We start from the raw sequence: 15,864 nt of genomic DNA, 5'->3' as shown, positions 1-15,864 counted from the left end.
TTCATCACTTAAGGCCAGTGCTCACGCTGCACACGTACATGCCACTTGTACTTCTGATTTCCTCTGCAAGAGAGCTCCCATCCTGTTCCGCACCACGCAGCGGTAAAACCCGGCATCCAGCTTCTGTAAAGAGGGGATGATATACCTGCAAAATGCCAAAAAGAAGTGTCAGTGGTCAAGGCTAGATGAGCAAGGGCATCTCTTCAACAAGATGCTCAAGTGATCCATTTCTCTGGTACTCAAGATGGATCCAAGCCCTCCCCGATTGAGACCACTGTGAGCTTGCTTCTCCAACACCCCAAATCCAGTAAGCCTGCAGACTGTTTCATGGAGTCAGGACCTCATTCTGTCTCCTGCATTAGCACAGTGTCATGCATGAATTAGGCATTACCTTGCTATTGGGGTTTGAATATGTAATGTCCCTGTAGGCTGAACCAAGTTGTCTGAACACTCTGTCCCCAGTTGGTCATGCTGGCTTGGAAGGTTTAGCAACCTTTAGAAGATACAGATTCACTGGAGAAAGTGGGTCACTGGGGAGGTTTTACAGCAGACCATAATTCCTGTTTACCTTGTTTTCTGACTGCCAAGGCAACGTAACCAACTGCCTCAAGCTCCTGGTGCCATACCTTCTCTGCCATGTTGGACTGTATCCCCCTGAACTGTGAGCCACAATAAAACATTCCCTCCCTTAGGCTGCTTCTTGTCAGGTATCTGAGAAATGTTAATAACCAGTGGTCACTGCAATTAAAGCAGGGTTTTCAGTTTAAGAAAATCACTTATTCTCATGCTGCCAAATCTCAGAATTTCCAGAAATAATTTCTGAAACTATAGACTCCTTCACACAAAGTCCATGTCCCTCCCTCTGTATGGAAGACCACTGCCACCTTCAGGATGAGCTGTGGCTGTCCTTAGGCAAGCAGGTCCAAGACCAGGACAGTTCTGTCTTCACCCCAGTGTGAATATCTCTTAGTATAATGCATGCGCCTCAAGATTTCCTCTTCCATGTGCCTGACACTGACAATAATTTTGTTTTTTCAGATTACAGAAAAAGTCTCGGACGTAATAATTTACCTGTGTAATAATGATTGATTCTAGTTTCTGTTCCTAGGGCTATAATAATCCCTCACACCCCACACCTCTCTAAAGCCTCATCAGCTTCAAAGGACAGTGAGAAAGAGACACTGTTTCTATAACCGTCCTGCTGTAACTATAGCATTAGTTTTATGAGTTGGGATGTTTGAGATCCATGTCTGAAGCAAGCAGGGATGTAGTTAATGATTGCTGGATAGAATTCAATTGATTCTGAACCCAGACCCGAGATTGTATGTAGCTGGATTGTAGACCATGTTCACAAATAAACCAAGAGCAAGCTTTGTGTAAACTGTCTGATATAGGGTTAATATTCAAAATATCTATGGAGCTCCTTTAAACTGAGCAGGCCTAGATACTCCTCTGAAGAAGAAGGCGGCAGATGGCCAAGGGGTTTGCAAAAAGGAATGTAGTGTACCCATAGTACTCAGCACATTCACAGTACTCAGAAAATTCATAGTGCTCAGCACATTCACAGTGCTCAGAGAATTCATAGTGCTCAGAGCATTCACAATGCTCAGCATATCCACAATACTCAGCACATTCACACTATTCAGTGTATTCACAGTACTCAGAGCATTCACAGTGCTCAGCACATTCACAGTGCTCAGTGCATTCACAGTGCTCAGAGCATTCACAGTACTCAGAGCATTCACAGTGCTCAGCACATTCACAATACTCAGAGCATTCACAACACTCAGAGCATTCACAGTACTCAGAGCATTCACAGTACTCAGAGGATTCACAGTACTCAGAGCATTCAAAGTACTCAGTACATTCACTGTAAGGGAAATGCAAACCCCAACCATGCTAAGACAGCACCTCCCAGCTTCTAAGAAACCTAAGAACCATGCTAAAGACAGAGAGATGGAATGTCTTTGTCCAGTGTTGCTGGGCATGTAAACTGAGACAAGAGTACAGAATGAGTGTTCTTTGAAAAATTAAAAATGGAACTACTATAGACCAACCCTGCTTCTCTGAAAGAGAACTGAAATCAAGAACATGAAGACACCTAAACTCCATGATCACTGAAGTTCCATAGCACCCAAACTCTGGAAAGAACCCGAGAATCTGTCGGCACATGAACAGATGGAACATGGTATATGCACAAAAGAAAATACTATATAGACTTAAACCGAGAAAGTCAGGTTTCCCCCAAGAACATGATGAGCCTGGCAGACATTATGCTCACTCGAACAAGCCAGTCAGAGGAGGAGAAACAGCATGCAAGGGCGACAACAGGGAGATGAGGCAGCACCAATGAAAACCAATCGTTAATTAGATAAAATGGAAATGTCATAGCAATGTACTGTGAGGCATGGAGGACACAGCTAACAACAGGGTACTGTGTAGTTAAGGTTGACCAAGAGACTATCTAGCATTCTTTGAGAATGTTTTAAATTCTGTTTATTATCAATGTGGGTGTGCATGATATGTTGGGGATATGCATGCCACAATGTGCATGTGTAGGTCAAAGGACAACACTGTGGAACATGTTCTCTCCTTCTACCTTTACATGAGCTCCAGCCACCAAATTCAGGTCAAAAAGCTTGCATGGCAAAGAACTTTCACCTGCTGAGCCATCTTGCCAGCCCTTCAATGTTTTTACTATAAAAGCAGTGTGGAAAAGACAGGGTGGGGGCAAAGGCTTGCAAAGGATGAAGAGGAAGTTGTGGCAGTGGTGTCAGGGTATGTGCTTAGCTCTAAACTCACAGACTTGTGTACACTATACATAGACAATGGGTTATATGCCTACTATATCATATTAAAATAAGACACATTGGTTGAGGAGATGGTTTAGCATTGCAAGCAAGAAGACCAGAGTTCACATCCCCAGAGCCACCAAGTTTGTGCATGGTTGCATACACCAAAAGCCCCAGTGTTAAGAGAGAACAGAGACAGGAGGATTGTTACAGCTTTCTGGCCACAGACTTAGGTCCACAGTCAGTGAGAGACCTTGTTTCAAGGCAATAAGGAGGGGAAGAGAGTGACAGAGCAGGGTATCTTACCCTGGCCTCCAAGTGCACTCACATTTGTACATATGCATACACAAAACTAATTCAAATAAAATATATGGATAGGTGGCATTGCTCAGTGGTGAGTGCTCTTATAATGTCCAAGGCCCTACCCAAAAGGATCAAGTGAATAAAACATTACAATGTTCACATTGTAATAGAACAAAGAAAACTATCATTCTGAATGAAGAAAAAAAGAAGTAAGACTTGGCGCCTGGATTCCTTCCACACCGGGAAAGGGGCGGGTCATGAAAGGCTGTGTATACACAAACTCTCTAATATCTGAAAACGCAGTGGCATTCTCCCTTAACAGAAGTGATGTTGCGGCTGTGGCTGTCTAATCTTTTGAAGACATGTCTTCTTACAAAGTGTAATCAGAGAAACTTAAAACAACTCAGGCAAAGACAGAGTATTAGTGTGTTCTATTTGCTCGGTACCAAGTAGACCTGGAAGCATTGATATTCAACTAATCGCTCATCTCTTTTATTCAAGTATGTCCAATTAGTCACCCTGGAAAAGGGAACCCGGAGGAATAATTTTAAGTGAATAAAACACTTGGACAATACAGGCAATTCAGCAGTAAGCAAATATTAATCAAAGTGAGTCTCCCTCTGATAACCTTGCGGCGGTCCTATGGCAGGACTCATAAAATCTTTTATGATAAGAAAAAAAAAACATTGCTGAACATTAATCTTAAAAATTCTGTTCTATTATGAGAAACAGTTCATCCCAAACAAAATTAATTAGTGAAGACAATCAGAATATACCAAACCGAGCACAAAGAGTCAATGCCGTGTATTTAAATTACAAATCAGACTGGAAGGCTGCACGCTTTGATTGTTGTGTACTGTAATTACAGGAACAAGGGGTGCTGAGATCAGGTTAACGCAAAATCAACAGAAGTTTTTAGAGGAGTATGAGGACAGGTCATCGGAGCACAGCTCTGGAGAGCTGCAAGGACAATGCGATCATGGCGACATAACCATATTTACATAACCGTTACCCATTCTACTTTTTTTTCTCTTTTTAAGTATCTTGCATAGATGTAAAATTCTTATGAATTTCTACAATAATCTTATATGCTAATGCACAAAAACAGCATTGCTTTCAAATAACAGGAAGCAGCAGATAGGAAAGTGAGTATTAGACATATGCCGCTGTGTGCCGTCTCCGAGGATAATGTCGCACCAGGGGAAAATCTACAAAAACGTTGCGAAGTCCTCCACCTCTTACCGGAATTCCTGCACAAATTATGCTCACCTAACAGATGGGAGTATTCGTTGTAAGCCTATTGTTTATAAACACACATTTTTAAGCAGAGAAAGTTTCCTGGCTCATTGTAAGAAGGTATGATAAAAATCGTGGTACCATATGCTGCTCAAGCACAGGCAATGCTTGATCCTGGCTCCAGTCAACACTGAGCCAAGGTGTGACCACACCACACCAAGGTGGGGTTCTGCTAGACCAACCCAGCACTCCAGGACAATAGAATGCCAGATCCCACCAAAGCCAGGGATGGCAGGGCCATGTCTGCTGGAGATAGCACCTCAGCCAAGAATGCTACTCTGAGCATGCGTCAAAACCACTCAACACTTTCTATAGAAAGCATCTTCAGATCATCCCTACCCAGCAGTAAATGCCTAGCCAGGCCAGGATGGAAAACTGATACTGAGTCTGCCCATGATTTGAACTTCCTCCACTTTTTTGGACACTACTCTAGAAGCATGTCTCAAAGAACAAAAGACCACACTGGCTATTCTTAGGCTTGCTCCAGGGCACAGAGTCATCACACAGCCAGGTCAACACTGCTGCTGGGACCTGGTGCTGCACAAGAACTGGCCTGAGAACCAAAAGGGAGGTGAGAAACATGGCAGTGGTTGGACACGATGGTGACTGGACATGGTAGTTGTGGTAAGACAGTAGAAATAGGACATGGTGGTGACGGGATCTGGAAGGAATGGGGTACAGCAATGGTAGGATGCTGAAATGGTGGAGACACAGTGTTGGAGGTGATGGTGGTGGAGACATGGTAGAGGCAGTTGCACAGCAGTGGTGATGACACAACAATGGCAGTGGGACAGGTGTGGCTGTGGTGGGCCACGGCAGTGGTGAAGTCCAGTGGCAGAAACAGCGGCACCTGGACAAGTGGAGCAAAGAGGGTATTTGATGGTAATTGGGGCAGCATCTCAGATCTTGGTGTTCAGTGTAAGTCCCTCAGGGGACTGGCTTCTGGGATGACTGTGGCACTGGGGGGTTGTTTCACTCTTCTCTACCTAATCCCCCCACATACACACACACAATTCTATAGACACGTCACTCTCTGTGCAAAAGCATGGCTTCATGAAAGACAGTGATGATAGTTGGTTTCTAAGATTTAATTCAGTTCAAAATCTACTCCAAATGCAATCAAAACACCTGGGGAGGGGGGAGAATAAAACAAGACCAAAGCAACAATGACCATGGCTTCCTGTTGAACTGTCTGATTAGGAGTGGAAAAAACAAACAAATAAACAACAACAACAAAACGGGAGAGGGGAGACCTAGGACAAATTAGGCTGATAATATAGAATTTTTCTGGGAAAGAACTATTCTATTTCTAGAAATGTATGATAAAATATAACTTACTTTTAGAAGTTACTTCTTGGTAGCTATTCCCAACAAAAAGCCACTAGGACTGAGGACATACACCAGGGCAACAAAACCACATCTCCAGAACAAGGTCCAAGCTATGCATATTGGGTGGGGATGTAGCTTAGTTCATGGAAGGCCTGTCTAGCAGGCACAAAGTCATGTGTTTGACCCCTAGCACTGTATAAACTAGGTAGGGTGCCACACATCTATCATCCCCAAGCATTATAAGCAGGAAGATCAGGAGTTCAAGTCATCCTTGGCTGCATAGGGGATTCCAGTTGGCCGGGGCCAGAAACTCTGTCAACCAACCAACCAACCAACCAACCTATCAATCAATAAAGTTCTACTGCTAATAGTGATGATGATAACATAAAAATTTGGGACTGGGAACGAGCTTAATGACTTAGTACTTGACTACCAAGTATGAGGCCCTAGTCCACTTTAGAAAAGAAAAGAATAAGAAAATGAACTAAGTGGGGGCAGGAAAATCCCCAAGTGGTAGGAGGCTTTCCTAGTATCCATAAGGCACAGGTTCAGTCCACAACAACACACAAAATGTCCACTAGCTACAAGTATAATTTTATGCAAGCATGATACCTATTTTGCATGAATAAGTACCCAATTTTATAGTAAGCTTTTATGTCTTGGACAAAAGCTCATTCTTATTTTTACAGTTAAAAAGAGGGAGGTTAGGGAAATACACACTAAAAGCTATGTGTAGGTTCAAAAAATCACCCCATCTTGGGAAGGTTACATAATAATTGTTTTCAATTTTATTTTTTATAAATTTCCTATATTAAAATTTAAAAAACAATAATCCAAAGTGGAATGAGTCTGACGCTGACTATTTCCTCAAGCAAAATAATGATGAAAAAAATCTACACTGGAATTTGATAAGAAAATAGATACACAATTTTGAAGGTGTGCCTGACTGACAGGTCATACACGCTGGGGCAAGTTGAAGGTTATGTCCTTAGAAGAGTTAAATTATCAGTATGAAGTTGAAGTGCACAGAACAGGAAAGATGGAGCTATGCATCGGGCACCCTGTATTTGCAAAAGTTACCATATACATGTATGTGTGTGTAATTGATTTAAAAATTATTTTAAATGAAAAAGGAAACTAAACAGGTATATGTAGTGTAGTAGTTGTTAGGGTTCAACTAAATCTGGACATATAACGCTTGCAGATGTGAACAGGATGCCAAGTTCCCACAAGCTTCTCACTGATAGCTACCATGGATGATTACATTTAGACTTTATTCTAATAGTGACAAAGGTCAAGCCAAAGTTCAAGGGTCATCGTTGAGATATTCCTAAGTCTCTCCAGGACACTGCGGTTTTTCACCAATGTAAGCAATGTTTTGGAGACCTTTCATTCTTTCTTTCTTCATCTAATCAGGGGCAGAAAGGTGAAAATCTCCATTTCATGAAGCTTGAGAATGTGACAGGAATCAGTCTGTCGGATCTAGCATTATTAGGATTAAACACTCTCAAGTCAGTAAGAATTGAATGTCAGAAAACCTTTGGGAAAGAGGGCATTGATTTTTTTATGGATAAAAATCTTTTATTCCATTTGTGATTACTTAATTCTTTATGAGAGTCTCTGTAGACATTAAAAAATGGGGACCATTACACCAAGAACTGAAGTATGAAGACAAATGTTACTCTCTACCCAGTTAAAAATATCCACACCAAGGCATAGTGAAAAAGGGGCCTAAACTATAAGCATTTTAACAAGCAGTAGTGAATTAGGAAGACACAGTTAAAAGCTTCTGGTGTCTCATTTGGAAGTACTTGTCAACAATGAGTCATATTATTTGGGTTGTCCTCGTGGCTAAGGCTTTTCACTTAGATTCCACAATGATCCTAAGACAGAAGACCCAAGAGAGATTCATAATCTACATCCAAATCATCTCCAATAAGGACTTGAAGAAGCCACATGCCAGTTCTGTTTAGGAAATTCCCAAGGAACAACCTTATCTGCTCTGACTACACAGCAAAGACAGGATAGTCAAACTGAAGCCAGAAACCAATATGTACAGCACACAGCTTTGTGGGATCCACATGAAGACTAGCCACATGTCATTAATACTAAAGATCTAAGTCACATACCCTAGCACAAGCTATGCTGTACAAGCCTGGGAAGTCAACATGAGTCACCTTTTCTTGGAGTGAGATGGCAATTGCCTATCCATTCTTAAATTCCCACACTTATGATCCCCATCTTTCTAGACAAAAAGATAATTAATTCAATGCCTCAGAAATGAAGAATCCATTTTTTAATGACAGAATTCATAAATACAGTTTTATGATAAAGAAGAAAGTCAAAGGCATATTGAAAGTTTCATACCCAATTCACAACCATCTCTATATGGAATACTAGGAACCAATTAAGCAATGCAGCATGAAACTACATGAGGTTCGATTTTTATCTAAAGCTCACAACTCTCATGGTTGAGTTGAGCCCAAATAAAATCTGCTTACGTGAGTGAGTCAGTTCACAGAGATGGGACCACCAGAGTGAAAACCATCAGAAGAGAATTAACATGAATGGAGCTTAGGAATAACTATCAGAGGAGAATTAATTAGGAATAACCAGGGGAGTCCATCTTTGTAGGAAGATGCAGATGAGGGCTACATTCAGTTTAGATAGTTGATGAAGAAACCAACTTGTTCATCTAAGAAGAAAGTGCTCAGACACACCCTTTACATGTTGAATAACTGACTGAGAAACAATGGATTAACCAATATGTAAAAGGATGCTCCTTGTGGCTCAGTGAAGAATTTTACAGGTAAGATATGCCTCAACATGTCAAGCCAAAGGAATATGAACAAGAGACCAGTGTGTAAGTAAAAATATTTTTAAAATGAATTTAATAAAACCATATTTAAATCTGAGTCTTCAGATATAAGGATACTGTATATTTGCCCAAATAGCCAGGCTCTCTTATTTCTCTTAATAATATTTGAAACTTTCAGTGTAAACATTTTGCACATCATTTGTCACATTTATCCCTAGGCATTTCAGTACTCGGTGCTATTTTTTATTTGTGGTGTGTGTGTGTGTGTGTTATATTATGGATGAGGATGGATGACTGTTAAAAACATAGGGGTAAATGAATCTACATATGATTTTTACATATTTATCTTCTGTCTGGCAACATTTCTGAATGCACTATACAGGTGATTATACAGTTTGAAAATGAAATCAGTCTTTTTTCTTTTGCAATGCAGACAATTTATTTTTCTTGCCTTATTGCACTGGCTACTACAATTTGATGCTTTGTAACTTTGTGTTTCTTATTCAAATTAGGAGAAAATTAACATTGTTTCTTTAAATATTTTCCCTTGCTCTTTCTTTAGTTGTAGTTACACATACATTTAAAGTTTTCTTGTTACTCTTTAATGCTCATTTAATTGTTTTTTTAATATGCCTTTTATTTTGTATATTTCTGTTGATACATTCATGAGCTTACTAATATTTTCTTCTGAGCATTCTAGTCTCCCTCAGATACAATTTTGTCTTCAGAATTTGTCTTCCTTTGATTATCTACAATACATCCATAATGGTCTCCTAGTATTTCTCTGCTACTTTGTGTCAGTCCCACCAGTTTCAGTATCCTGCTTTTTCCTTCCCACTTCAAACCATGCTTTCCTGCCTCTTTGCAATCTCAATAAATTGGTTAGATTTTAGATACTGTGAAGTTTCCTTTGTTGAGTTCTGGCTATTTTGGCATTTTTATAAATGTATTTGAACTCTAGTGATGCTGTGAAGGTACTCAGAAATAATTAGCTCAACCCTTTCAAAGTGTTGCTTTTTAACAGTAGCTAGGTGGGACCACATATTTTATTGAAGATTGATATTTCCCTATCATGGGTGACAGACAGTTTTGGGTATTCCATTCAATAATTTTATAACTTTCTTTCAGTTTGTGGTAAGGATAGGATACCCACTCCTGTGTGAACACAGAGAGCTACTACCTGTGTTCTGGGTAATTCTGTACCTGGCCTTGAGTGGCTGCTTCATGCCAACGTGCTGGTGCCTGACTACTCTGCTAATGCTCAAGGGAGCCTATGCAGTCTCCAGAGTTCTTTCTCTATACATTCCTTCCCATCTCATGCTCTTTATTGAGAAATCTAGTGTTCTAATTTCTTCTCCCAATTCTCATCTCTCTCTAACTTAGTGAAGATACACTGCCTGGGTTCTCATTTTCTATGCCTTCGATAGGAAATTCTGTCAAGACAGAAGCTGTGGGCAGGTACAGGGCTCATCTTGTTTGTAGCCCATCTTTTAGGGTCACCATCTTTCACTGACTCATACCTGGTGTCTTAAAAACAATTCTACTGAGTTTAATTTTTTTTATTTTTTATTTGTCATGCAACTGTGTAAATTTGATCCTGCAACTCAATCTTAGCCCAGTGTGGCAGACAGGGTTAGTGAGACCCAGGGTGAGAGACATCTTCATCGAAGGGTGTTGCTGTAGTTCTTGGGGTTTCTCTTCCTCTTGAAACACATTCAATATCTGATAGTGATGGAGATTGATGCTGTAGATAAGGGTATCCTGAGGGAGTCTCCAGTAATCTCAAAGATAGACTCAAGGTTTTAGCACAAAGTTGTGCTTTCTTTAGTGGCCAACTCCAGATACTGAAAAGCAATTCCTGCTGTACGGAGTGATAAATGAGAGCTGGGCTGTGGGTATTAGGAAAATGCCCATGGAAATAACTCTTACAAGAGAATTATCAGAGCACGTAATCCTAAGCATCAAGGCTACTTTCTCAGTGACTTTCAAGCTATTCAAACTGATAGAACAGCTAGCAAACTGATAGAGCCTGGCCTAGGTTACTAACATACTGGAAACCTCACACTATAGCCTTCCAGGAATACTACAAAGGGACAGCCTTGCAAGCAGTATATTTGGTCCTGTTGGTGATTTATTCCCATTGTCATCTAGATAAGACCTAGAACCACCTAGGAAAAGAGCCTCTGGGCATGCCTGTGAGGGATTACCTAGATTAGATAAGCCTCTGGGCATGCCTGTGAGGGATTACCTAGGTTAGATTAGCCTCTGGGCATGCCTGTGAGGGATTACCTAGACTAGATTAGCCTCTGGGCAAGTCTGTGAGGGATTACCTGGGTTAGATTAGCCTCTGGGCATGCCTGTGAGGGATTACCTGGGTTAGATTAGATTAGCCTTTGGGCACGTCTGTGAGGGATCACCTAGATTAGATTAGCCTCTGGGCATGCCTGTGAGGGATTACCTGGGTTAAATTATATTAGCCTCTGGGCATGCCTGTAGGGATTACCTGGGTTATATTAGCTTCTGGGCATGCCACTGTGGTATTTTCTTGCTTTGGTTCATTGAGATAGGAAGACCTACCCTGAATGTGGGTAGCAACACTCCACAGACTGAGGTGCTGGACTAAATAAAAAGGGGAAAACAAGTTGAGGACCAGCATCTGTTTCCCTGTGTTTTGACTGCACATGCAATGTGACTAGCTGCTTATCACTGCTTCAACCACAACTTCTTTTTCATGATGCACTGAACCTACACTCTGGGAGCCAAAATAGGTGCTCCCTTCAGTTGTTTTTGTTGGGTGTTTCAATCACAACAACAGGAGAAGTAGCTAATGTGACTCTAGCTTTTAAAAAGAGAGGTTGGAATGAATACAGAGAGATACCTGAGCAGCAGTAAATGGCTTCGCTGATGAGAGAGAGACCTGGAAGAACTTAACTATAAATTCTGAAGGACAGATGTTGACAGACAACATTGTGGGGGCAAAAGGTGGGTGTTTCAGTGTCACAAGAGAGCACCCACTTCAGACAATGTGCCCGGCCACCGACTGGCCAGAGTGTCTCAACTATGATGTCATCTAAACACGCTGTAACTAGTGAAATGAGACACATGAGCAGATCAAACCTGCTTTGAGGCCTGAGGCTACTAAGGGGTCTAGGAGTACAGACTCCTTCTCAAAGCTAGTCTGGTGTTTGCCACTGTCTGGCACTAGCCACTGTTAGATGCCAAGGCTGTCCTCATTGTGGCATCACCCAATGAACAAAACATCACTGGCATTTTTTTTTTATTAAAACATCTTGGGTTAGGGACATAGCTTGGTGGCATGTACAAGACCCTGAGTCTTGTACATGATCATCAGCACTATAAGAAACTCCGTACTGATAACAGTTTTAGTAAAAGACCTACTGACTGGGTTAGACTCATACAGTAGATGGAAAGGGAAAGGCATTCACAGTGCTTGGTTTTCTGTCTGGCAGACTCACTTAAGTCTCTCACTAACCCATTCATTACACTCTTCTTCGTGTGGGTTTTCCTCATCTCTTATAAAAGTTATCCCCAGGAATTTAATATTTTTATTGATACTGTGAAATTTTCTTATCCTTTTATAAAACAGGAGAAAATAGCTTTTCCCTTAACCATTCCAGTTTTTACTGGAATAAAAAAAATAATAAGCATCCATCAAGTTTCTATTGTTATTGTGCCACAGAATTGAACTACAGAAACAGGTCTCCTAAGAAAATGATGACATTTTTAGACTATCCAATTATTCCAACTGTTATAATAGGCATACGGCACTAGCATTAAGAAATTCTTCATTCATGGGTTTGCATACAGACACACACTTAGAATATAAATATTGCAGCATTTTCCTCGGTGTAGACCAGAACTTACAGATGTTTCCTGTAAAAATTGTATGCAAATCCACGTCAGACACCTGTGCAAACTTAGCTTAATTCCTCGACTGCTATTGATATGCCTATGCTCTCACCTGTGCCGAAAAGGCGACCCAAGTATTGATGTGAAACAGAACATTTAAAATTCACCCAATCCACAAGCATCCTTTAATACAAGTAGCAGAGAAAATACTATTCTTAGTCAATGCTAGAAAAGGTGAAATCATTATCATCTCCTTACAGTGTTAGCATTTTCCTAACTGACACCAAGAGGGGTTAAAAATCAGCGCTCACTTTCAGACAGGAGGGCTATCATTTTCAATCTTGTTTTTCAATTTGAGACTTATAAAGGTCTCATGAAGGTTAACACATGAAAGCTGAAGGTGTTCAGGGGAGGAAGAAGATGAAAAGAGTAATTTACAAAAATAGTATGCGATTTTTAGCAGCTTTTACATCTGGACAAATTGATGACAAAATACAATGGACTCTTGATAACTCATGTCAAAGTCTGAAGACCTCAGTGAACAGAATGGAATTCATCACTTCTACTGTAAGCCATCCCTGCTCCAGAAGAATGTGTGTCTCCTCATTGTGCTCCCAGTGAAGCAGTAGTGAAGCAGCTGCCTTAATGGTCCATGTATAATGAGTCTCTACCTTGGTCTTGCTTCAATACAAACAACACTGTTTTGTCTTCTGGTGGATTATCACCACATATTTCAAATGAATAGGTAAATTTTGTTACCAGAAAGAACAATGAGGAACAAAATAAAATCTAAACGATATGCCTTTTCATGATAACTTTAAATTTAGGTTAACACTAAGTTTAAGAAGCTGCAAGTATAAGAATGGCCTGGGATCCATGTGGGCTTTAAAGAGTAAAACTTTTGTGCTGGGGAGACAGCTTGATCAGTATGGTGCTTGGCTTGCAAGTATAAGGACCTGAGCTTGATCCTCAGAACTTTTGTCAAAAATTCAGATGTGGTAGTGTACACTTGTAATCTGAGTACTAGGGAGCTGGAGGCAGGCATGACTCTAGGGCTTGCTAGTCTTCCTGCCTCATGTGGTGGTGAACTCCAGATAGCAGTCAGAGATCTGGGCACAAAGGGAGGAAAGAAAAGTATGGAAAATGGGTTAAGTGTCTGGGGAGGGCAGCTGAGGTTGTCCACATTCACAGACTTTCATACACACAATATCACACACACACACACACACACACACACACACACACACACACACACACACACCGCTACACAATAATTCTAAACAGGATGCCCATGGTGATGTAATGACCATCTCACTCAGGTTCAACATAATTCCTTTTTTCCTCTCCCTTCCTCCAGGTAGAGACCCACAGAAAGACTCTTAAGGGAGACATGAATCTTTCTTCTGTGAGGAGGGAAAGATCACTGAGCAGGACAGAAAAAGAAATGGTGCCTAAACAAAAGGCCTCAGGCAGCTCCATTTCAAAAACTGAAGATCAGGGAAAGAAATTCCTTTCTAGGTAGCCATAGTAGGTACCCAGCTTTGAAGACCTCCTGCCATGGACTGTCTACCTCCCTGATCTTCTCCACAGAAGGAACAATAATGTGCGGTCTCACTCCTTACTTCCTGGGGCACATAGAATGTGTCATTTGATTTTTATGAGCACCCACTGGCATTGGATTTACTATACCATTTTACAGATGAGAAGACTCGGTCAAAATGGTGAATTTCTCCAAAGTCACTGAGATAGCAAGATGAGAACCTGTCATTACTAGAGCTCAAGGTATGTGTATCCAAGCTGGCCACTCACACACAGCTCTCATTTCTATATTCACTGTCTGGTGTTTTTGCTTTTACACTAATGAGCCAAGCCCCACAACATGACACCCTAACACTGAGGAATATTGCTGGTAATTACAATGTGTGTCAGAAAACAGGATGTCTCACACAACAGAGTCTCTCAATGCTTACAACACCACATGAGGTGTGGGCAGTCCTGTGATGGTTCATACTGTTAACTTGATAGGATCTGGAATCATCCAGGTGAAAAACATCTCAGTATGTCTGTGATGGAGGTTCTAGTTGGGTTTGAGGCAGGGAGTCCTACACTGACTGTGGGCAGCAGCATCCCATGGGCTGAAGTGAAGCAGGAAGTGAGCTGAGCACCAGTATCCAGCTAGCTCTGCTTCCTCCTTGAGAGCACATTTCTGCTGCCATGATTTTATCTCCAAGATGGGCTGTCCCCTCAAGCTGGGAGCCCAAACAAACCCTCCTCCCTTAAGGTGCTTTGGTTCAGCATTTAATTCCAGCAATTTGGAAAAGAATCAACACAGCCAGTTCACGTACATCTGTACAGTAGAGCACATACCCAACCTGCCGAAGGTCACAGCATTATCAGGACTTGGAGCTGGTATTCCAACCTAGAAACTGTTCGAGTCCAGTGTGCTCTGAATGGCTGTGATAAATCGATTCCCAGAAAAGTAGATAACTAGGGGTGGGGCTATGTTAGAGAAGGTCAAGTCATACATGTTAAAGGGCAAACACATGACAGAAACAAGTAAACAAGTGTAGGGTGGTAATGAAGAGAGGAGCCAGATGCCCAGTGGGGATGAGAGTTTGTGAGGTGGAGATGTGCAGCTATTTCCTTGGCTTGGTCTGCAGACCAATGCAGCCAGCTTCTGAATGGGCTACCAAGACCAGAAAAGGGGGTTTTTATAGGAAAGCTTACAACCACATGTGTGGAAGTGGGGCTTTAATCACACACACACACACACACACACACACACACACACACACACACACACACACACAGAATGAGAGCAAGACGGCAAGAGAAGGAGAGAGAAGGCAAGAAATCAGAGTGAGCAAGACCAAGAAATATTCAGACACACAGACAATCGAGGCAAGCTGAACATGAGCTATGGGTCACATATTACAACTTCTGAGATAGATGAGGGGGTGAATTGGCCATATGTTGAACTGATGCTCCATACAGTCAATTCCTTCTTAATTCATGAAAGCAGCATATTTTTTTATGACACTGGGGCTTCTTGAATTTTGTAGGCACCACTCCCCTCATCATGCTCAAAAGCTGAGCATCCAGCATGATTCCATAGGAAATGGTGACTAAAGAGGCCAGGCCTCAGGAGCTCTAGGGTTGGATTTCCAGCACCCACATGATGGCTAACAACTGTCTGTAACTCCAGTTCCAGGGAATCTGATGCCTTTTTCTGGTTTCCATGGGTACTGGGCATGCATAGGGTGTACAGATACACATGTAACAAAATACTTACACACAAAGAATAAAGATTAGCATAAACAAAATTTAAATTAGATCAAATTGTCTATTGTTATCAAGAAACACCAACTATTAGTAAGATACTCAAAGACTAAAAATCAAGGTCAGAGGCAATCTATCAAAGTAACAGAAGACAAAATCAAGATGGCTTTTCTAGTA

The 15,864-nt window shown here is 41.3% G+C and overlaps 1 protein-coding gene across 2 annotated transcripts in view; it reads right to left on the bottom strand.

Annotated features, from left to right (window-relative positions):
• The window catches only part of Sdk1 (sidekick cell adhesion molecule 1), a 968,286-nt gene that overhangs the window by 609,609 nt on the left and 342,813 nt on the right, over positions 1 to 15,864 (bottom strand). Inside the window, exons 1-2 of one of the 2 annotated variants that reach the window (XM_076560415.1) lie at positions 12,521 to 12,579; positions 39 to 145 (exon numbers count right to left, since the gene is read on the bottom strand). In XM_076560415.1, the coding sequence (XP_076416530.1) occupies positions 39 to 145; positions 12,521 to 12,564 (151 nt within the window). In that variant the 5' untranslated portion in view covers positions 12,565 to 12,579. Of the gene's footprint in view, positions 1 to 38; positions 146 to 12,520; positions 12,580 to 15,864 lie in introns of those variants that run through there. The other variant, XM_006990740.4, reaches the window with a different exon arrangement.

The sequence above is a fragment of the Peromyscus maniculatus genome, chromosome 23 (genome assembly GCF_049852395.1).
Source record: "Peromyscus maniculatus bairdii isolate BWxNUB_F1_BW_parent chromosome 23, HU_Pman_BW_mat_3.1, whole genome shotgun sequence".
Taxonomy (NCBI): domain Eukaryota; kingdom Metazoa; phylum Chordata; class Mammalia; order Rodentia; family Cricetidae; genus Peromyscus; species Peromyscus maniculatus.
This window is presented reverse-complemented; position numbering and strand designations above follow the sequence as displayed.